Raw genomic sequence first — 24,328 nt, 5'->3', positions numbered from 1 at the left:
TGGAAGTTTGCTGCATTGAATTTTTGTTGGGCAGGACTGGGAAAATTTCCACATTGTGCAAATTAGGGTATTGCAGCTACAGTGGAACAACTTAACCAGAAGCTTAGCTAGTTCTGGAGCACAAGTTTTCGTCTTTAGAGCAGAGATGTTGTTCAGTACCACTTGGCTTCTCTAATGATGGGGACCTTGGGAGACGACCATGATCGATCTTCCACTTAATACTTCATTTATTTCAAAAAAATTAAGAGCAAAGCTTGGATCCAAATCTCATCCCATTCTCACCTGTCTCCCACTCTCTTCCTCATGGCTACCTTGGATTTCATTTTACCAATCTCACCAGCAGTCTCACAGGACCAATAATCACAGGAATTTCCCAAAGCACCAATCCCCACAGAACTGAAAGAGCTGCCAACAAATCAGACTGCCAAACAGAAAACAACAAATTATACAAGCATTTTGATGCAACTCCACACTTAACCCACAATATCACAAACAGATCAACAGTTGAGACTGAAAGTCATGCATAATGCAAGATTGAATAATTCTGAATTGAAAATAAAAGTACTTGAATACTAAAAGTTATGCACATTCTTGATATCTATTTTCACCCAATAATTTATCCTGGTTTCCAACATAAACACAAATAATTTCATATTGGTATTATAAAATACTTCACAAGACACTCATTAGTATGGTGAGTCACTGCACAAGCACAAATAAAAAGTTCACCAAGATAATGATTGATTCTGAAAAATAAACAGCAAAATAAAAGTGATTTTGTGTGTCTCATTACAATTCTTTCCTGCATTTGACTAATATTCTATTTTCTGCTGACCCAAACCTACATTAAATTGATTCATTTTCTTAAAATATCAATTATAAAATTTAGTGCAAGTCAGTATTAAAAGCTCCTTATGAGGTTCAGCATAGATGTATCCCAAAAATCAGTTTTTCCAACGGATTATCACAAATAAAATTCCAGGAGTCAAATTTTGACGACGAAGAGACTTAAAAAATAACTCCAAGTTTAAGCACTCCTCATCACTCAACATCTCTTCCACTGAGAAATTTCCCACTATTTATTTCTGCAAACAATCAGGTCTGGAAATCAGCCGGACTTCCTTTAGTGACATCAGCCTTCACATCTTCTGTGCCCTAATAACATCATTAATGAGATGTAACTCAAATGCAGTCCCAATATTTGGCAAGAGACCTCGATTACATTAAATCACCAATGGAAGGACTACTTTCTTTATGCTACTTTCATTTCAAGTGAGATGGGAAATAAGAGCAACAGTTTATTAATTTACTCAGCACCCTGACGGAAAATGGAGATAAAGGTTGGCTCAAGTCATAGATCTAAGCAAAGTGCATGTCAAGCATTTAATCATGTGGCAAAAATCAGCTGTCCCTCCATTCATCATCATAATCACCACCATTTTTTAAAATTTGAGTAGCCAATGTTGTTCCTTGGTTCAAGAAGGGGAATACGGATAACCCAGGAAATTATAAGCCAGCAAGCCTCACATCAGTGGTCGGGAAACTAATGGAGAGCATTCACTCACATTTGGAAGAACAAGGGCTAATTAGGGACAGTCAGCATGGCTTTCTGTGGGGCAGGTCATGTCTTACAAACTTGAGTGAGTTTTTGAGGAGTTGACCAAGGTGATCGATGAGGGTAGGGCAGTGGATGTTGTCTACATGGACCTTAGAGTGAAGTGTTTGACAAGATCCCTCATGGTAGGTTGGTCAGGAAGATCAAGATGCACAGGATCCACAGTGAATTGATAGTTTGGATTCAGAATCAGCTTGTCCATAGAAGACAGGATAGTGCCGGAAGGGTGTTATTCTGCCTTGAGGTCCGTGATCAGTAGTGTTTCATAGGGATCAGTGCTGGGACCTCTGCTGTTTGTGATATATGAATGACTTGGACAAAAATGTAGATGGGGCAAATAACAATGTTAGCAAGTTTGCAGATGACACTAAGATTGCAGGAGCTGTGGACAGTGTAGAGGTCTGACAAAGGATACGGCAGGATATAGATCAGAAACACATATGTGTGGAGAAATGGCAGATGGAGCTTAATCCAAGCAAGTGTGAGGTGTTGCACTTTGGGAGCTCTAATGTAAGGGGACAGTATAAAGCTAAGGGTAGGATGATTAAAAGCATTGATGTACAGGCGGATCTTGGGGTGCAAGTCCACAGCTCACTGAAAGTGGCAACACAAGTAGATAGCGTGGTAAAAAAAGGTACATGGCCATGGTCTGCCTTCATTGGTCAGGGCATTGAGTATAACAGTCAGGAAGTCCTGTTGGAGCTATATAAAACTTTGGTTAGGCTGCACTTAGAGTATTGTGTGCAATCCTGGTTGCCCCATTGCAGGAAGGATGTGGAGGCTTTGGAAAGGGTGCAGAAGATATTCACCAGGATGCTACCTGGGTTAGTGGCCATGAGGAGAGTTTAGACAAACTTTGGTTATCTTCTCAGGAGCAGAGGCTGAGGGGAGATCTGACAGAAGTTTAAAAGATTATGAAAGGCATAGATAGGTAAACAGAATATTTTCCCAGGGTAGAAATGTCAGATACTGGACAACACGACAAGGTGAGAGGGGGAAGGTTTAAAGATGTGCAGGGCAATTTTTTTTTAAAATGCAGAGTGGTGGGTGCCTGGAACAGACTGCCAGGCATAGTGTGGAAGCAGATACAATAGTGGTGTTTAAGAGGCTATTACATAGACACATGAATATGTAGGAAATAGAGGGATATGGATCATGTACAGCCAGAAAATAATTTGTTTAATTCAGCACCATATTCAGCATAGACATTGTGGGTCGAAGGGCCTGTTTCTGTGCTGTACTGTTCAACGTTCTATATCTCATCATAGTAGCAGGAAAATGTCAGGAGACCCAGTCAAACATAGTCTCTTCAATTTTGGAGTTAAAATGAAATTTATCTGGAGATAGATCTGAAGCTGAGACGTGCAATAGTGATGCCCGGAACATTGGAACTTATTACGACATGTCATTTTGTTTTGATAGATCTTTATGGCTCCTTGTTTTCTGCAACTGTGATCAAAATAAAAAGTTGTGATATACTAATTTCCTCCATGTTTGTGTAATCCTCCCACGTCTATATTCTACATAGCAAAAATAAATGTATTGGTAACGAGCTAAGTGGTGATTACTTATATTATAGTTCAGGTACACACCATAACTGCTTATAGTCTGCCTTAACCCCCACTGTAGAAAATTACACTAGTATAAGAAATGTCCATATTTTAAAATATTGCATCCCCTCCAAGCAAGGCTGTCAATTTAGGACCATTCTTCCACTCTTATATACTTTAAATGTTTAAATTGTTTTTTTTATATAAAGTGTCATAGCAAAGTGGAGTTCTGATTTGATTGAAGTATTATCTGTAATCTGATCTAAAAACTTTACTTAATATCAGTGCCCAGTATTTGAATCTGGTTTGAATGATTAAGCTTCCATTGTCATTTCGCAGGGATGCATCTCCTCATAGGCAAGGAGAATCTATTTCCTGGAAAATGCACTGCATTCTTTTGGGATCCAAATTAGCAAGTGTCATTATAAAGAACAGAATGCATGTGGCAAATAGGATAATCCAAACACAGCAGCAAAACAGTCCCTCCAAACTTGTTCAGATGTGAATCTCTATATCTGAGAGGAGATTTCATATTTCCATTTGTGTTAACATAAAGGGAAGATTTTAGCGTGTTTCATTTATCGTCCAAGCGATGGGCTGACACAGATTTACCAAGGTCAAAAATCAATGAAGCATTTTCAGGACTAGCATTCCAAAATTCCTTGTGGTATTTTCTCAAACAAATTAACTTATTTTCAGGGTTTCCCTGCCCCACGCACCCCCTCCCCTCCAATCTCCACCTCTGACAACAGAGTACAAAACTAAACTAACATTACAAATAGTAAAGTGGATCCACAGGAAATGATGTTGCCTGAACTGGAAAAATGTAACTATGTCTAGATTGAATAAGCTAGGATTTGGAACAGAGAAGTCGAGGGAGACTTTATTGAGCTGCATAGATTACAAAAGGGGCTTGGATAAAATAAACAGCAAGAATCTATTTCCCTTAGCAGAGGGATCAAACACCAGGCGCATAGATATAAAGTAATTGAAGGGAAGAGAAGCAAAATTGGTTTTCTCTCAGTAGGTGTCTGGAAATCTCTGCCGGAAAAGGGCAGTAGAAACTAAAACGCTCAATACCCTTAAAACATAATTGGACACAGACAAGTACAGCTGTGATTGGGAGGATGGGGAGCAATGGGTCAAGTGTGAGAAATAGGACTAAGCTGTAGTTTTGTTTCCACCCCCCCCCCCCCCCATTGGTACACATATTGGGCTCCTTCGGTGTTACAAATTTTCATATATTTCTACACATCCCCACAGTGTTCTTTTCTGTTTCACTTCTTTCTAGAGCTCACTTCTTTCTGGAGAATCACTTCTTTCCAGAGCTTTAAAGCAGTTCTATTCTAGTTTGCAATATCTAAAGACCAGCTTATATCATTATTGTTAATAATTAGCCAAAGTTGCACTTTATTTGCATAATTATTCAATATTATATTGGAAGTTTAGAATGAGACCAAGATTTAATAGTGTCAAGATACAGTAAATTGTCACAATGAAGGTGGCAAAGATGGAGAAACCTATTGTACAATATTAAAATCCAACCATAATGCAACTGTGGCAAGGCTAGAAAGCTGGAGCATTAAGATGCATCAGGCCAGAGTGAAGGGGACCTGCAACTACTCTCAGACAAGAGGACATGAAGCCCCACTCACCACTTAGCCTGCTTTCCATTGTCAAGTTGGGCTCATCCTGCATTGGATCAGTGCCAAGAAGGATTTCCTCCATGCCATGCCAGAGCACCACGGCAGCAAGCCCCCTCCAAGAAGCCAAGCTTCAGGCCACAACACAGCACCACTACTTGCAGGCAGGCAGGCTCCATACTATTTGAGGTCACTGGAGTGCAAACTGGCATCTTTCCCTCTGCTGAAAGATTGGTTACACAGGAGAGTTTCCCAAACCAGCAAAAGGTGCACCCTCCTGACTAAGCAGACTGGTGTTCACTGTAGTGTGCCTTTTCTCATTCCATACCATGATCTCTGTTGCAAGGAAACTTCTGAGCATAAGAATTAAACATACATTCAAACAAGGCTGCAGGACAGCAATGCCATCACCAGTTAGAATGGAGATGATTAATTATTAATCCTCCTGTCAACCAAGCAATGTGATCACGATGCTGGAACTGTCTGAGACTGAGTTTACACACTATTTTCTATTGATCCATCCTCCAACCACTGGGTCAGTGGTGGCACAGTGGTTATGTTACTAAAATAGGAACTGAATGCTGGAAATGCTCAACAGGTCAGGAAGCATCTGTGGAAAAAGAAACAGATTTCTGATGAAGAGCCTTCAACCTGAAGCCTCAACTCTTTCCACAGATTCTGCTTGACCTCTTCCAGCATTCTGTTTTTTTTAAATTTCAGATTCTAAGCATCTGCAGTTTTCAGAATTTCATTTATGGTTAAATTACTGGACTAGTGATCATGATGCCAGTTCAAATTCCACCATGGCAGCTGTGAAATTTAATTCAATTAATAGTCTGAAATCAAAAAAAAGCACTCACCATTAGTAATGATAACCACAAAACTACCATATTGTTGTTAAAAAAAATCAATCTGATTCATAAACATCCTCCAAGGGTCGAAATCTGCCATATTTATTTATCTGTCTTATGAATCTCCAGACCTAACAATGTTGTCTACTCAAATTGGTCAGCAAGCCACTCAGTTCAAGGGCAATTTGGTGTAGGTAATAAATGTTGGCCTTGCCAGTAATGCCCAGATCCCAAAAGCTGAATAAATAAGAGAAACTGTATTAGAATGGAGAAATTACCCTGCTATTATTTGGAGAACTTGGTTCCTCTATCCTTTCAACTTTGAGAAAATTGACTTTGTTTGCTGTACTAAAGTCTGAAGTAAATTAAAGACCATTCCTTACCTCCAATTTATCAACAACACTGCACAAGCCAATAAATACTCAGCTCCTAAAAGACTTCTATTGCTCTGCCATTATTCACTTTCCTATCAGAACTACCCAAAGTGCTTTACTTTAAATGTGGTCACCGTTATACAGGAACTGATCCATGCACAGCCAATCCCACAAATAGCAATCTGTTAAACAAAACAGATTCTCTGGTTGAAGGAAAATATAAATTTTGGGCAGAACACCAAAGATCACTCCTGTTCTCAGTTTCAAAATACAGGACCTTTCACATCCGCTTGAAGGTAGGCAGGGTTCTGGTTTATTGTCTCATCTGAAAGGTGGAACTTACAGCACTGCAGCACTCCGAGTACCGCAATGAGCTGGCAAAAATAGAATTGTGCACTCAGGTTTCTGGAACGGAGACTAACTCAGAAGCTTATTACTCAGTGGTCACAGAACTACCAACTGACCAGCACTTCTCAGTAATGCAACACAGGATAAAATGCCTCAGAACCATCATTAAGAAAAGCCTCTGCTAATAACCTCTGCCAACGTGAAATCACCTACCTCTGTGTATGAGGGATGCTTGTGCAAGCAGAATGTTAGGGGTGCCCTTCGGCAGTCTTCTGTTGGCAACAGTGAAATGCAGGACACAAATAAGTCAATACACCTGATGCTAAAACACATGAAAACCAATTAAGGGATGAGTGTAATCAGCCAATCTTGTATGTGCAACTTCTAAACCATCCCCACACTTTCAGGTACGCCACAGCTCTTTTTCCCTGCTGGGATTTATCCCAAATGCACCAATTTCATTTCTTTCTGGTGAATGAGGCTTTGCTTAACAAGACCCAAATTAGCTCAGCTTCAAGACAAGCTAACTTGCATTTCTTACAGTTAAGGTCACAATCTTGCCAACTGATATGTTATAGCCCATGGGATAAAGGGGTTGCAAGGTCAGGCATTTTGGCTTGAAGAAATTAAGGACCATAATAACCAATGAAAGAATCAATTCCTGATGCCCATCAAGAATGTGAAATAGGAACAGGAATACAAGCCTTTTGATAAAACCTTAGCTGATCTTATCCTTAACCTCAACTCCACTTTGCTGTCCGATCCTAATTACCCTCCATTCCCCTAATCAAACAAAAACCTAAATATGGCTTTAAAAATACTTAATGGCTCAGCACACTCAACCTTGCAGAGCGGAGAACCCCCAAGAACTTCTTCCTTCAGTCTTATGGCTGACTATTTACCCCAAGACTATGTCTCTCGTCCGGACTCACCCACTAAAAGAAACATCAACAGGTACCGTATATCTATCCTGTAGAGCCCCATTAGGACATAACTTGTATCTGTAGGATCACCTCTCACTCTAAACTGCAGAGTACAGATGCAATTTATTCACCCTTTCCTCTCAAGAAAATTACTTAATATCAAGAATTAATCCAGTGAACTTTCTCTGCATTACCCCTGTAGTATATCCATCCTTAAACCAGGAAACCTAAACTATGCATAATGTTCCAGGCAAGTTCTCAAAGCTTTGTGCAACTTAGCAATACCTGCCAACCTCTATACCCCAACTCTTTCCCTGATTGCTTGCTGTTACCTGCATGCTAACTTTATACCCTGAATTTACTTTAATTGGAAATACTAATGGTGCATCTACTATCAGCTTCAAGCAGCTGCCTCTGTAGGAGATCTGGAGAAAAACAAATAGCTGGCAGCTTTTGTTTGAGTAATTCAAAAGCAAACAACTGTGATGAGACTCAGGAGGTTCAGAGGAGGTGGGAGACAGAAGGTAAATGTACAATGCAGGATTCAATTAGGAATTAACTCGTGTCATTGTGCAAGACTAGATTAGACAATAGGCACAGGTACACTTCTACAAATATAAAAAAGAGCATTTGACTGACATCAAAGTGCTATTCTATTCAGGTCAGGTATGCAGGAAATGATATGAGCTTCAAGAGAAAGTAAAAATATATAACTTTCACTTAGACTATCAGTCACATTTCTAATCTAATACTGTGCATAAAATACAAAAACTTTGAATGTTTAGCATCATCTTTTATCTATGACCTCAAGCATATGGTAACCTTCTGTGGGAGTACTTGAGCTGGTTTTAATATAAATAACAGCTGTTTTGAAGGATGATATCACCATCAATTTTACTTCTAACTGACAGTTGAGCCAGCACAATTAGTCACAGATCCCAGGTAGAGTTATTTTGTCCTGGCACCATTTGAAATTGCAGATTACAGTAATTGGCTATTCTGCATACCTCCAATGCATGAGCATATAACATCACTGTGAAATGATTGCCATTATAGGCTGAAAAGACAGGAAGAGTTTGGAAGGACAGAATGTTGCAGCTAATTAAATACTATTAAAGCTTTGTTATATGTGAAATGCAAGAAAACACAGCAAGATCCCAAAACAATGGCAAGGTAATTGAGATAGTTGTGATCAAGACAGAATCAGAATCAGGTTTATCATCGACACGTGTCATGAAATTTGTTGTTTTGCGGCAACAGTACAGTGCAAGACATAAAAATTCCTACAAGTTTCAAAATAAATAAATACTACGAAAGAGGAATAATGAGGTAGTGTTCATGGAATGTTCAGTTTTGTGCCAATTCTTTTGTAACTGTAGGGGTGAATACAACTTTATTTTACTGCTCCGGTGGTATCATAAACACAGTGTGGTTACTTTCTAATCAATATGCAGTACCAACTTACTTTCATCTCTGACTGCAGCAATATAAAGACAACATTGCACCATGGCTGCAAACTGCCTGCTCGCCAAACTCAGGTCTAACTATACTAAACTCATTAAGTGAGGAGGCCAACGCTTTGCAGTGCATGCACGAATTTGCTAAATTAACAAACACTCAATGATCAGTGCCCTGGAATCATCGATATTCACTGGCAATGGCCCAACAGGGATGTAGCATATACCTGTAACAATACAGTGCACCCACACATATAAAAGCTTCAGTTTAGAATATATGCAAAGCTGGGCCTGCGTTTGTAGCCTTCTGACAAAGAAGAGCCTGCCACTACTGAACCAAGTCTATTGTCTCAAACACTTGTTTATTGTAGTGTGACATTTTCCACCATTGATGTACCCACCAAAATGTGTAATATGGAGACACTAAAGACTGAAGATGCTGGAATGTGGAGCAAAAAAAAATCAAACTGCAGGAAGAACTCAGTGGAACCAAAGGGTTTGAGACCCTGCTTGCAGGGAATTCCAACCGTAGTGGGCTGAATCTCAAATAATGATGAGTCGGAGTACAGGAAGGAGATAGAGAGCTTAGTGACATGGTGCTATGACAACAACCTTTCCCTCAATGTCAGCAAAGCAAAAGAGCTGATCATTGACTTTGGTGGGGGTGGGGGGGGGGGTGGTGCAGTGCACATGCAACTGTCTACATCAATCTACATCAATGGTGCTGAGGTCGAGAGGGTTGAGAGTTTCAAGTTCCTTGGAGTGAACATCACCAATAGCTTGTCCTCGTACAACCATGTAGACACCACGGCCAAGAAAGACCACCAGCACCTCTACTTCCTCAGAAGGATAAAAGCATTTGGCATGTCCCCTTTAACCCTCACCAATTTTTATCGATGCACCACAGAAAGCATTCTATCTGGATGCATCACAGCTTGGTATGGCAACTGCTCTGCCCGTGACTGCAAGAAGCTGCAGAGAGTTGTGGACACAGCTCAGCACAGCACAGAACCAGCCTCCCTTCCATGGACTCTGTCTAGACTTGGCTGCCTTGGTAAAGCAGCCAACATAATCAAAGACCCCACCCACCCCAGACATTCTCTCTTCTCCCCCCTCCCACTGGGCAGAAGATACAAAAGCCTGGAAGCACATACCACCAGGCTCAAGGACAGCTTCTATCCCTCTATTACAAGACTATTGAATGATCCCCTAGTATGATAAGATGAAATCTTGACCTCACAATCTACTTCGTTATGACCTTGCACCTTATTGTCTACCTGCACTGTATGTTCTCTGTAACTGGAACACTTTATTCTGTATTCCATTATTGTTTTCCCTTGTACTACCTCAATGCAATGTTGCAATGAAATGATCTGTATGGATAGCATGCAAAACAAGTTTTTCACTGTACTTCAGTACATGTGACAATATTAGACCAATTTGGACTGTAGAGGGGAGATAGCCGGTATAAAAAGACAAGAGGGAAGGGCGAGGCAGGGGATGGAGCAGGTGAAATATTGTGTACACATGCTCTGCCCAGGAACAATCTTTGAATAAACTAGAGACCTTGTTTGAAGCTTCTTACGTGTCAGTGCATTCTGCAATATACTTCATTAGAGAAGAAGAACTCATTGAGAATCCATTTTATACTAGCAATAAGAATGGGATTACAGACATCAAAAGGTAAAGAAGTTGTCGAGAATGTCAAGTGATTACATGTCTGCTTTGGGTCAGCCACGTTTGAGAAACTCACAGTTAATCGTGGTAAGTCTGCTGTGTAGATAAACACAAGAAACAAACATACATATTGTATGGAAAATAAACTGATCAAGGGCAAGAGGATAAACCTGGTAACTGTCAAAGTGGACAGGCATCTCTGAGCAAGATGACAGATCAGAGTCAAACCAGTTATCTTGGCCGCCTTGGTGGTTATGACAAGAAGTGGGAGTCTTTCAGTTCACACGCAGAAAGAATGGAGGTTCTTCAAGTTGAATAATGCTGAAGTAGAGAGCAAGGGCAAAAATGTTTGGACAGCATTACATATGAATGCTAGAGAGTGACCTTATCTGGTGAGGAAAAAATGGAGCAAACACATTCGCAATATTGGCAAACCTACTTATAGCCCACAAAGTGATCAGTGTCGCATTTGCTATGTAATGGAAAAATTACTACACCATTTCAACTCATATACTCCTGGACTGCAAGCTGAGAGTTAAGTTAATGTGTAGACTAAATAAGGAGCATATTCAATCTAAGATCTAACACAAGAATCAGCACAATATCTGACTACATCTATAGAAAGGGCTTTGAGAAATAAGAACAATTTATGGCCAATGTAAAATGAGAATGATAACCCGGTATAAGAGAAAATGATTGATGTCCCATGGCACACCATGTGCACAAAAAATACATTTACGTCACACAAAAAAAATTCAGTGAATACAAACTGCAGTGGCAAACAATAGTTCTTCCCTCACCCTAATTCTCACTTCCTTAGCTTCCCTCACCTTTGGTGATATAAAAGTTCTGGTTGGAGGTTGGGAAAAATATCACAGGGCTTGACAGGATCCGGCATATGACAGGACCCCAGAGAGAAATGAATGGCAAGGCCAAGGATTCCCTGAAGATAGCAGCACAGATAAATAAGGTGGTTGAGGCGGCTCTGGGATGTTTGCCTTCATTAGATTGAATGTAGAATATGAAAGCAAGAAGGTTATGGTACAATTATATAAAAGATTGGTTAAGTCACAGAAGGAGTGCTGCATATAGTTGGGGTCACCACACTTTTGGAAGATCAAGATGGCAGTAGAAGAGGGTGGTGAGGAGATTCTCCAAGATGTTGCCTTGGATGATGAAGTATTTCAGCTATGAGACACTGGATAGGCTGGGTTTGCTTCCTTTGGAGCCAAGAAGGGACTTGAATGGATAGGGAGAAAAATTTCCCCATAGCAGAGATGTCCGAAACTAGACGCACAGGTTCAAAGCAACAGGTAGGAGATTTAGAGAAGCGAGGGCATTTTTTTTCCCCCCCACACAGAGGGCAGTTGTAATTTGGAACACACCACCCGAGAGATAGATGGAGGCAGAGACTCCCACAACATTTAAGAAATATATGAGCACTTGGATCATCAAGGCATAGAAGGCTACAGGCCAAGTGCTAGAAAACTGGACTGGTGCAGAGAGGTACTGAGTGGACACAGTGGGCGAAGGACCCATTTCTGTGCTGTTTGACTCTATGATGTTCAGAACAAGAAAGATTCCATTGAAAAGACACGTAGACTAGGCTTGATCTCCTGTGAATGTTAATGATTTAATTGAGGTGATCTACCGAGGTGGACAGAGAGAATCAGGTTAAGAAATTCTATCATGTAGTGTGGTTTTCATGTTCACTGATAATAAAAAATTGATCAAAAACTCAATGGAATACTTAGTCCACTGATGGCACAGTTATATAAATTAGAGAGGAGTCCTTTGTACACAGGTACAGAGTCGGCCAAGCATGCACAGTGGCATCAAATGGTACAACACATTTGTTTTGATGTCAATGTGCATAGAAGACCCAGGAATGGCATGGTTCTCAAAACAAAACTAAAAAGTGTTGCAACCTAGATCAGTATTTTTTTTAAAAAACGAAGAGGAACTGTCCCTTCACTTCCAGGAAGACTACAGAGTTCCAGACAAGACCTCACCTCTATCATTGTCATAGTTTCTCCATTCAATATAATTTCTGATCCATCTGTATTGTGGTGGTCGTGGCTGTCATGTGACAACACTGCCCCTACCTGGTCAGATGACAGCACTGCCCCTACCTGGTCGGAAGACAGATCACCGTCAGTGAAGGATTGGCTCCACCCCACCCATCAATGCACATTTGACCATTGGCCCCTTTAAGCGCCTTTGTACATGGCCTCAGGTCATTGGCCTTTTTGAATTACCTGGGCTGGACCGCCCAGCCCTCCAGCACTATAAAGAGTGCCACGTGCGTGGCTCGGCCTCCTTTTGTCTCCGAGGGATGCCTTGTTGGTAAGCTGTGCACTGTTCAAGAGAAATAAGTTAGGATTCCCCGTAGCGTAGAGCCATGCCTGCACTGAGTCAAGGGGTGGTGGGTAGCGTATTGCTTTTCCTTGATTGTTTGTACTGTGTGTGTGTGTATGTGTGTATGTGTGTATGTGTGTGTGTATGTGTGTGTGTATGTGTGTATGTGTGTATGTGTGTATGCGCACGCGCATATTCTACCCTTGTTGTGATTTTCCCATGCTCGCTCTCACCGGTGCGCGTGTCACCCCGTTACCTTTTCCCCGCGTTTGTCTTTGTAAATAAATCATTTAATTCTAAGACTAAGACTGTGTTTAGAGTCCTTGTCCTTCGAGACCCCGAACTTGTCTCACAAGACCATCCCAACCAATTCTCTCTACTTCTCCCCCCAATCTCAGACCCTAGCCCAATTTTCAATCCCACCATCCCCAAGATTCACAATCTCACTGCCTTTCAGAGGAAAATGCTGTGTGCATACAAAGCATGCAATGCCTGGTATCATGTGCAAAAATGCCAAGACAGGGACTCCCTTACAGAAGCCTTGCTGCAGAACACCCTACCCCCATATAGAACTGCATCAGTGCACCTTTTGAGACATGGTTCAAATACTAGCCCACTATTTGTCTACTGGGGGGGGGGGGGTGCGGGGGAGGTGGAAGATAGTCATGGACAAACAAAGGCAATATCAGGATTGATATTGCCTCTTCACACAAAGGGTAATGGAATCTGGATCTTTGACATCCAGGCTTGCAAAATTTGGGAGGCTAATTGAAAACTGCAAAATTAAGACTACTAGATTTGTTATTTAAAGACATTAAGGATTATTAGGTCAAGGCCAATAAATGTATAAAGGTACAAATCAGCCTTTGAATGGCAGGACAGACTCTAAGGGCTAATTGGCATTTACTTGTTTATCTTCCCACAATCTATGAGAAATTACAATTCCCATCTTCTAGACACAATGTATCATATTTTTTTAAATTACAAGTTTGGAAAGCCTACTGAAAATTATTAGAATTATGATGACAGGAAACAGAAAACATTTTTGATTAATTACTATCTGTCAAGCCTGCATAATATGGCTGCTGTTTGGTAGTACAATTAGGTGTGAAAGGCAAGTCAGTTCTTCGGTTGGTTCATCTTTCACTTAAGCTATCCTTCATTGATGAGCTTGCATCTTTCATATCTTGTCAGTCAGTTTGGCTCAAGACGATAACACAGCTGCCACAGTGCCAGTGAAAGTCACTAGAAGTGAAACCACTGCATGATTCCATGGTTACCATGGAGCACAAAGTATGCAAATAAAACAAAATAGCAAAAAAGTGTGGATCCCTCAAAGTCAAGAGAAATTACACTGGGGAAATAAAGTGGCTGAGGCATGAAACAAATACCATTTTAATCTGCATTCATTCAGAAGACATTGTAAATGCAGCTAAAGCAAAGCCTACTGTTAAATGACAACATGCAAAAGCCATCAGATCCACTGGACATGATCTCCTTTATCCCAGGATTCTCAAAGGGGGCTAGCACAGAGATAGTGAATTCAATAGTGCTGACATTCAATAGGACTGGAAGACAGCAAATGCCCCCATTTTTCCAAGAAAAGAGGGAGAGGGAAAATAGGGAAAAGCAGTTACTCCAACATAAGTAGGAGAGGACATGGCTTTAGGGTGAAAGGGGAAAGGTTTAGGGGGAACATTAGAGGGAACTTCTTCACTCAAAGAGTGGTGGGAGTGCGGAATGGGCTGCCATCTGATCTGGTAAATGCGGGCTCGCTCTTAAGAGTAAATTGGATAGATACATGGACAAGAGAGGTCTGGAGAGGTATGGGCTGGGGGCAGGTAAATGGGACTAGCAGAATAATGTTTCGGCACAGACTAGAAGGGCCGAATGGCCTGTTTTCTGTGCTGTAGTTTTCTATGGTTCTAGTTGTCAGTAACATGCTGAAATATATTATGGTAATAATAATGCGAGTCAGGGCACTGAGAAAGTCATGTTTGATTCGGCAATAAGTATGATTTTATGAAAGAAAAAATGTTTGATAAATCTAATACAGCTTTTTGAGGATGCAAATCAGAAGGGTTGACAAGAGGGAAGGGTTAGGATGAGGGTGGGTGGGCAGCTATTTATACCATTGGCATAGACAAATAAAGTTGAATGACAAGTTTCAGTGGGAAAGTGAGATGAAAGGACATTGTAAGGAATCTGCACAGACACAGTCAGATTCAAATCAGCAGATGGAATGAATTGTGAAGAAATGCAAGGGTAACTACTTCGGTAGAAAGAGTAGAGAATATTATTTGAAATTGTGAGAAACCTGTAAATGGTGTTCAGAAGGATCTTGGTATATTGGTTAACAGATTGAACAAAATAAATCTGCAGGTCCAACTATCCACTGGATATTTTCCTTGGACAAGTAGGTTGTTTGATGAAGAGGTTAAAATCAGCCTGTATTTAACAGAGTTTTGAGAGGTATAGCGGGAAGGAGTTGCTGAGAGGCTTTCAGGCACCTTGAACAAGAAGCCACAGTCATTGGATAAAAGAGGGATTCAATCATTTTTTTTTAAGAACTGAGATCATGAGAAATTTCTTCACACTGGAGGGTGGTAAATCTTTGCAATTTTCTCAATGGTCTGTCATTGAATACATTCAAAGTTGAGATCATTGGATTCCCTTGGAAACCAAAAATCTAGAGATAAGAAAGAAATAAGCTAGGAAAGTGGGTTTGAGAGATTAGATCAGTCATGATCTCATTGAAGCTCAAAAGGTATTCAAGGGCTGTTCCTTCTAACATTCTTAAGAGGCATCAACTTCTTTTCCTCAAATTCATCATTATGTGTCCACTCCAAGCCCAACTAATGGGCAACTGTACCACTTTATCATGACTGAAGTCAAGATGGATGTGGAAATTTGCCTAGGTGCACTTAATGGGAAACTAACTAGGAATAGAAGGGGATTGGAGAAAATATTGACAAGAACAAGTAGTAAGGCAGCAGGACATTCTAAAAGGGCACAGACCAGCTGCATAAGGTAGTTGGGGACTAATTAAGCAGTTGTTTGCTTTGGTACTATAAAATTCTCAGTAATTCCATGTGATAAACCAAATCATGGGAGTTTTGATAAGCTCTTGGCCAAGAATATGCCCGAGAGAAACATGTTCTTACAGAGCTGACAAACTGAAATACTGCTCTCACTCCACAATTGCATTGCCAAGTACATTCATTCAATGATGCAAGCATAATCCCTACAAGTTCTGCCACCACATCTTCCTCAATAAGTGCAGTTGTCAAGGACACACAGGAGGAAATGAAAAGCAGCAATCCAAAACGGAAATAAGATCAAGAATATTAATCCTGAAATGTAATGAGCGGCGCATTTCAGAGAACAAGTGCAATGCCCGGTCATGCAGTATTTAAACTCTATTGCACAAAGGACAGTGATTAAGCATTAGGTTTGTAAACTGGGTGTTGAATAGCTAAACAAATTTTAGGCAAGTTGAAAAATTTAATTCATTACATCTGTCAGCTTGTGTGACAGCCATAAATATCTGACCAATACTGTAATGTTCCTCATAAGAAATGGGCCAGATTTTTGCAGTCATCAGCAAAGCCACAACCCTAACAACCAACGTCAAAGAGTATACCCCCTAAAAACTCATGAGTTTGACCTTTCCCAATACCCACCATTGTCATTCCTAGGGAATACCTACATCTAGCAACAGTAATGCCATAAAACAAGCCAATTAGTCAATTACATTAAAGAATAGTCATGGTGTCAATCCAGAAAATAAAAAGCAAAATTTTTAATTAACATTTTACAACATGCAAACATATGCAGGAGATAATGGTCACTGAAATATTCTAAACTTCAAAACAAAATGAAATTATTTTAAAGAAAGTGGAAGATGAATAATATCTAAGAAGAGCAACAGTCCATGTAGAAATAAACTGCAATTGCTATGTACAAAAAAAATGCTGGACATGACTGACATGAGTAGGGTTAAGGAAAATCCCAAGGCCTTTTTCAAGTACGTGAAGGGTAGGAGGATGGCTAGGGTAAAGGTAGGTCCGATTAAGGACAAAGGTGGGAGAATTTGCCTGGAGGCGGCGGAAGTGGGAGAAGTTCTCAGTGAGTACTTCTCTTCAGTATTCACCAGGGAGAGGGGTCTTGATGACGCGGAAGGGAGTGCTGGTAGGGGTAATGTTCTCGAGGTTGTAGATATCAAGAGAGAGGATGTGTTGAAGTTGTTAAATAATATTAAGACAGATAAATCTCCAGGGTCTGACAGGATTTTCCCCAGGCTGCTTCGAGAGGCTAGGGAGGAGATTGTTGAACCGCTGGTAAGGATCTTTGAGTCCTCATTGTCCACGGGGATGGTGCCGGAGGATTGGAGGGTTGCGAATGTTGTCCCCTTGTTCAAAAAAGGTAATAGGGAAAGGCCAGGGAATTATAGACCGGTGAGTCTCACGTCTGTGGTGGGTAAGCTGTTAGCAAGGATTCTAAGGGATAGGATTTATGAACACCTAGAGAATCATGGACTGATTAGGGACAGCCAGCATGGCTTTGTGAAGGGAAGATCTTGCCTCACAAGCCTGATAGAGTTCTTTGAGGAGGTGACCAGGAAGATTGATGAGGGCAGTGAGGTGGATGTGGTTTACATGGATTTTAGTAAGGCGTTTGATAAGGTTCCTCATGGTAGGCTTCTTCAGAAGGTCAGAGGCCAAGGGATCCAAGGAAGCTTGGCTGTGTGGATTAGGAATTGGCTTGCATGTAGAAAGCAGAGGGTTGTGGTGGAAGGAGTGCCCTCGGATTGGAAGGCAGTGACTAGTGGTGTCCCGCAGGGATCGGTTCTGGGACCTCCACTTTTTGTGATATTTATAGATGACTTCGATGAGGGGGTGGAGGGCTGGGTTAGTAAGTTTGCGGACGACACTAAGATCGGCGGTGTTGTGGATAGTGTGGAGGGCTGTCGGAGCTTACAGAGGGATATTAATAGGATGCAGAGCTGGGCTGACAAGTGGCAGATGGAGTTCAATCTGGAGAAGTGTGAGGTGGTACACTTTGGAAGGACAAACTCCAGGGCAGAGTACTGGATAAATGGCAAGGTACTTGGCAGTGTGGAGGAGCAGAGGGATCTGGGGGTTCATATTCACAGTTCATTGAAAGTTGCCTCACAGGTGGAAAGAGCAGTTAAGAAGGCCAATGGGATGTTGGCTTTCATAAATCGCGGGATTGAGTTTAAGAGCCGCAAGGTGATGATGCAGCTTTACAAAACTCTAGTTAGGCCACACTTAAAGTACTGTGTTCAGTTCTGGTCGCCTCATTATAGGAAGGATGTGGAGGCGTTGGAGAGGGTGCAGAGGAGATTTACCAGGATGCTGCCTGGATTAGAGAGTATTGAATATGAGGAGAGGCTTAAGATGCTAGGGCTTTATTCACTGGAAAGGAGGAGGATGAGAGGAGACATGATAGAGGTATATAAAATATTGAGAGGAATAGATAGAGTAGACAGTCAGCGCCTCTTTCCCAGGGCACCAATGCTCAAGACGAGAGGGCATGGCTTTAAGGTTATGGGTGGGAGGTTCAGGGGAGATGTCAGGGGGAGGTTTTTCAGAGAGTGGTTGGTGCATGGAATGCGCTGCCTGGGGTGGTGGTGGAGGCAGATACATTGGACAGGTTCAAGAGCTTGTTGGATAGGCATATGGAGGAGTGTGGGATGGGGGGGATATGCGGGAGGAAGGGGTTAGGTAGTGTGAGGGTGGTTTGACGGACGGCACAACATGGTGGGCCGAAGGGCCTGTTTTGTGCTGTATAGTTCTATGGTTCTATGACATGGACAACAGGTCAGGCAGCACCTGTGGTGCAAGAAACAGAGCTAACAATTCAGACTGATGAACTTGTAGAGCTGAACCATGAACTTGTTTTTCACTCCATAGCCGCTGCCTGAACTGCTGAGTATTTCCAACATTTTGTGTTTTTTATTTCAAAAGTTCAGATACATATTTAGGGCCAGAGAGAGTTTGTTAAGCAATTATAGCTCAATATGTGAAGAAAAAAAGATCATGCTAGAAAGCATATGATTTTCAGTTTATTTACAGAGGGAACAGCTCATAAATAGACATGGTTGTTGCTAATTCACTGCTTTTCAAAGTTCATGCTGCAGTATGCTACAAAACTGGGTACTCTGTTGAGATGCAGGATATTTAACTGTTGGTATGTACTCTAGACATTGCTGTCAGTTTAACAGCTTACATTTGGCAAATACAGGTAGTTTTTTTTCATCATTAAAACTGCATAATCTGTGTTAATGCTACCCCACCTCTTCATGACCTAAACCACACAGGTCAGACCTGGCCCAATAATGGCCCACCATTATCAGGCAAAGACTCGAGAGTTAAGCAAAAAGTGCAAATTTCCTCATTTTGTTTACATCCAGTAAAGGCCATCAATGAATTTCACTTCCCAATTCTTTTTGAAAAAAAATGGTTGGCAGATAGTTAAAGTCATTGTGAAGAAGGCTAGCATAAAATGCAGGTTTTTCCAATCAATTCTGAATAATTTCACCTCATTTTCCAGAGTTCTCTTTGGACCTCTGAAAGTCTTCATTATTATTTTGTAAGGGTTCCAAACCTTTCAATGCACCATATCTCAGTAAAATACGCACATCAAGATTCTAATTTACAACTTATTTTAAAGCTTCATTAAACACCAATTTCTAATTTGTGTAGCAGTAAATGCATACTGTAATTTCCCTGTTCCACATTTTTGAGAAGTTTTGTAAATTGTGATGCTTAATGATTTTATATTCATTAACTGACAAAATACATGGGTGAGATTCAAGATTAAACCCTTGCATTTTCTTGACAGCAGAGAATCTTGGCAGAAATACAAACATGCCCCTCCCTCCCTCTCCCAATTAATCAGCATCCTCTATTTCCGTAAATCCTAAGATAAGCTACACAGGAAAATAACAGCACAATATTCAAGAAAAATAATATACCAATTGTCTCTCTCCATTGTAAAACAAGAAAATATAATAACATCTGATAAACTGTTTTCTATTCCAGAACTCATCTCTACATCCAATTACATTATGCCAGATGATAATATTTCTGTTGCTTATCTAAACTGTAGACAGTTTTTACCAAGAGGACAGCCATATGAATATTTGCAATAATTGCCATGAAATATTGTGACAAATGGAATAAACATATCCTTAATCAAGTAAGATTTAGGATGTAATAATATTGATATTTTAATACATTCATGCCACTGTAATGTAATCCAAGTGTGTAAAGGGATGTACTGCAAGGCAATGATTTAGCTCTATTTAATTAGTTCTACTTGCATTTGCTTACCTTAAATAGCCCATGTCTGCTGTTCCGTTGACCAAGCCACACACTGATTCCTGGGCTGAGAGTGGTCTGGGGAGGATCGATGACACGCTCATAAATCCTATGGAAAAGAGCACATATTTTTCCCTCAGGTCAAAAGTTGTTGTCTAAGGTTTTGGCAAACCCTCCGATAAAAATAAACTGGAGACTTTAATAGTCCACATAAACAGGTGAATGACATCAATTGATTTGCCTCACTCATTTCAACTACAGTGAAAGAACCTGTTGAGGTGTCACCTTTACAATCAATTTTCCAAATCAAAAAAAAATTAAGCCTCCATCCATTTTTCAAAGCAACCTTTCTCCAGCCAGTATATGGGTGAGCAGATGATGGGATTCCTTCAGGACTAAGAATTTCAAAAATTGCAAACTCATTTACTACCTAAATTTTTAAGAATTAAAAATTGAATAGATGTAAACTATTTTTCCTGCTGGAGGTATATTTACTTGTTTTTAAGTCATTCTCATATCAAACTGTGAATGCCATTCATTTAGTTCTGTTACAGAGCAAGAAAGCCCAATAAATAGCAGATCACAATTTGCTACTCCTGTAAAAATCAACAATCTCTTTGGAGAAGGAAAGAAAAACATTTGTATCTGTGTCTCTCTCTACATCCTCTAAAAACACTTTTACGGTGGGTTAGAAGTTGAAATATAATCACCATTACACTGAGGTAAACAGAGCACCCAATTTCACACAGCAAGGTCCCACAATCAATAGCATAATATATTCCACATTATCAACTCCACCAATACCAAGTGAGGGATAAATAGAAAAGAGAATAACAGAGATAAGTTCTCTGTTTTATCTCCCCCATAATAATGGCATACATATCTACCCAAAACCAAAAGCAAGACAGTGCTTATTTTTAAATACCTTATTCACATTGTGGCAACTTTGACAGAATAATGTTCTCAATTCTGTACTGTGGTGTTGATTATCAATCTGAAATTTCTGAAGTGAACCCTTAATCATCTGTCTCAGAGTGCTACCAAATGAGCCACAGCTGATGTAGCAAGAACGACAGGAACACAGGAAGGAGGAATACAATGGGGAAAACAAAGAAAGATAACTCTTCAGTTATCTCAGCATGCTCACAGACTCAATGGCTTTCTTCTATCCTGTAACCTTCGAGGAAAATAGAAGGACTATTCACAAATGTTCATACCTAAAACTGAAAATTGAACTGAGCAAAGGCTGATATTTCATGACATTTGGGAAAAGCTTTCAAAACTATTTCTATCAATTCTCAGGTTACAAACTGTTGGCCAAACCAGGATTTATTCACTCTCCATGGATACCTAGGGATGGTGTTGTTCAACTATCATATTTTGTGATGAGTTGGACAGGAGCAACTTGAAAAAACACCCAGAGAACAGCACATCACCAAGAGCTTGCTTGAATAAAGGCATTTATTGTCTTATATGGATATTTGTGATTGTTCGTTTTTAAACAACAACTGGCAGCAGAACAACCAAATTCAAAATCTTAAACAGACATAATTGGATGTGAATGCATATTGAAATAAATACAGCAAGTACTGGATTCCCTAAAGGTTAACTTGCAGGTTGAGTCAGTACTAAGGAAGGCAAATGCAATGTCAGCATTCATTTCAAGAGGACCAGAATATAAAAGCAATGATGTAATGTTGAGGCTTTATAAGGTATCAGTCAGACCACATTTGCAGCATTGTGAGCAGTTTTGGGCCCCATATCTAAGGAAGGATGTGCTGGCATTGGAGAGGGTCCAGAGGAGTTTTACGAGAATGACACTGGTAATGAAAGGGTTAATGTATGAGGAGTGTTTGATGGCTCTGGGCCTGTACTTGCTGGAGGTTAAAAGGATAAGGGGGGATCTCATTGAGACCTACCGAATATTGAAAGGCCTGGATAGAGTGGATGTGGAGAGGATGTTTCCAGTAGTGGGAGAGTTTAGGACCAAAGGGTACAGCCTCAGAATAGAAGAACATCCCTTTAGAACAGATGAGGAGGAATTTTTTTAGCCAGATGGTGGTGAATCTGTGGAATTTATTGCCACAGATGGCTGTGGAGGCAAAGTCATTTGGTATATCTAAAGCAGAGGTTGATAGGTTCTTGATTTGTAAGGTTGTCAAAGGTTATGGGGAGAAGGCAGGAGAATGGGGTTGAGAGGGAAAAATAAATCAGCCATGATCAAATGGCAGAGCAGACTCAAAGGGCCGAATGGCCTATTTCTGCTCCTATGTCTTATGCTCAGCAGGTCAAGCAGCATCTACTGAGAGAGAGAAAAAAGAAAAGAGTTGACATTTCAGGTCAACGTCACTTCATGAAAGGTTATCAACTCAAAACAGTAACTGGTTCTCTTTCCACCTGTTGAGTATTTCCATCATTTTCTATTTTTATTTCAGATTTCCAGCAAACTGCGTTGGAATTCACACTGTCCGGTTTGATAGCTTTGAGGTTACTAATCCAATTGCACAACTACTGCATGATATTATCCAGTTATACAATACTAAAGAATTAATTACTGCAGAAGACATCAGTCATCCTTAATTGTCACAGGGCCCTGCAGCACATAAACGGGCTGCTTGTCACATTTACCAGCACTTAGTCCATAGACTTCTATACTTTGGCAATTCGTCCCAAGTTCTTTTTAAATGTTCTGAGAGAACTTGCCTCCACCACCTTCTCAGGTAGCACATTCCGGATTGCAACCAACATTTCGGCGGTGCTTTTTCCCTCAGATCCCCTCTAACCTTAAACCTATGCTCTCTGGTTTTAAACATTTCTCATTGTAGTTAAATAATTTTCCAAAGCATCTTCCCTTCATAAAACTTCAGACAGAGCCACAGTAAATTCTAGCGTCACAGAACATCAAACAATACAGCACTGGACAGGCCATTCAGCCCATGATGTTGTGCCAATCTTGATGCCAATTTATACTAAATGTCCTCTTCCTGTGCATCATCCATATCCCTCCATTCCCTTCATATTCCTGTGTCTATCTAAAAGCCTCTTAAATGCTACCAAACTGCCTGCTTCCACAACTACCCCTGGTAACTATTCCAGGCACATAGCACTCTCTGTGTAAAAAATTTGCCCCTCATGTCACCTTTAAATTTCACCACACACCCCCCCCTCAAAGTTGCCACACAAGTTGATAGGGTCGGTTAGAAGGTGTATGATGTGCTGGCCTTCATTAGTCGGGGGATTGAGTTCAAGAGCCGAGAGGTAATGTTGCAGCTCTATAAAACTCTGGTGAGACCACACTTATTAGAGTATTGTGTTCAGTTCTGGTCACCTCATTATAGGAAGGATGTGGAAGCTTTTAGAGAGGGTGCAGAGGAGATTTACCAGGATGCTGCCTGGACTAGAGAACATGTCTTATGAAAAAAGGTTGAGTGAGCTGGAGCTTTTCTCTTTGGAGCAATGCAGGATTAGAGGTGACTTGATAGAGGTGTATAAGATTATGAGTGGCATAGATAGAGTGGACAGCCAGCACCTTTTCCCCAGGGTGGCAATGGCCAATACCAGAGGACATCCATTTAAGGTCAGAGGAGAAAAGTTCAGGGAGATGTCAGAGGCAGGTCCTTTACAGCCTGGAACGCACTACCGGGGGTGGTTGTAGAGGCTGATACAATAGGGACATTTAAAAGGCTCTTAGATAGGCACATGGATGTCAGAAAAATGGAAGGTTATGGGCTGTGTAGGAGGGAAGGATTAGATTGGTCATGGAGTAGGTGTTCATATAGTACTGTGCTATACTGTTCCGTGTTCTACATTCTAACCTTAAAATCATCTCCTCTGGTGTTTGACATTTCTACCCTGGGGAAAAAATTCTGACTGTTTACCCTATCTATGCCTCTCATAATTTTAAAACTTCTATCAGGTCTCCCTTCAGCCTTTGACACTCGAGGGAGAACAACCCAAGTTTGTCCAACCTTTCCTTCTAGCTCATACCCTCTAATCCAGCCAGCATCCTGGTAAATCTCTTCTGCACCCTTTCCACAGTCTCCACATCCTTCCTATAATGGGGTGACCAGAACCGTACACAATAATCCAAGCACAATCTGACTAAAGTTTTATATAGCTGCAGCATGATTTCCTTACTCTTACACTCAGTGCCCCTACCAATGAAGGCAAGCATGCCACACACCTT

The 24,328-nt window shown here is 40.7% G+C and overlaps 1 protein-coding gene across 4 annotated transcripts in view; it reads right to left on the bottom strand.

The window, feature by feature from the left end:
- Positions 1–24,328, bottom strand: part of LOC127577901 (protein kinase C-binding protein NELL1-like) — a 626,741-nt gene that overhangs the window by 568,611 nt on the left and 33,802 nt on the right. For all 4 annotated transcript variants that reach the window (XM_052029546.1, XM_052029549.1, XM_052029547.1 and 1 more), the window contains exon 5: positions 20,155–20,251. In XM_052029546.1, coding sequence (XP_051885506.1) covers positions 20,155–20,251 — 97 coding nt within the window. The remainder of the gene's footprint in view (positions 1–20,154; positions 20,252–24,328) is intronic.

Source organism: Pristis pectinata, chromosome 14, assembly GCF_009764475.1.
Source record: "Pristis pectinata isolate sPriPec2 chromosome 14, sPriPec2.1.pri, whole genome shotgun sequence".
NCBI lineage: Eukaryota > Metazoa > Chordata > Chondrichthyes > Rhinopristiformes > Pristidae > Pristis > Pristis pectinata.
Note: the sequence above shows the minus strand (reverse complement) of the source record. Positions and strands in the feature narration are given on the sequence as shown.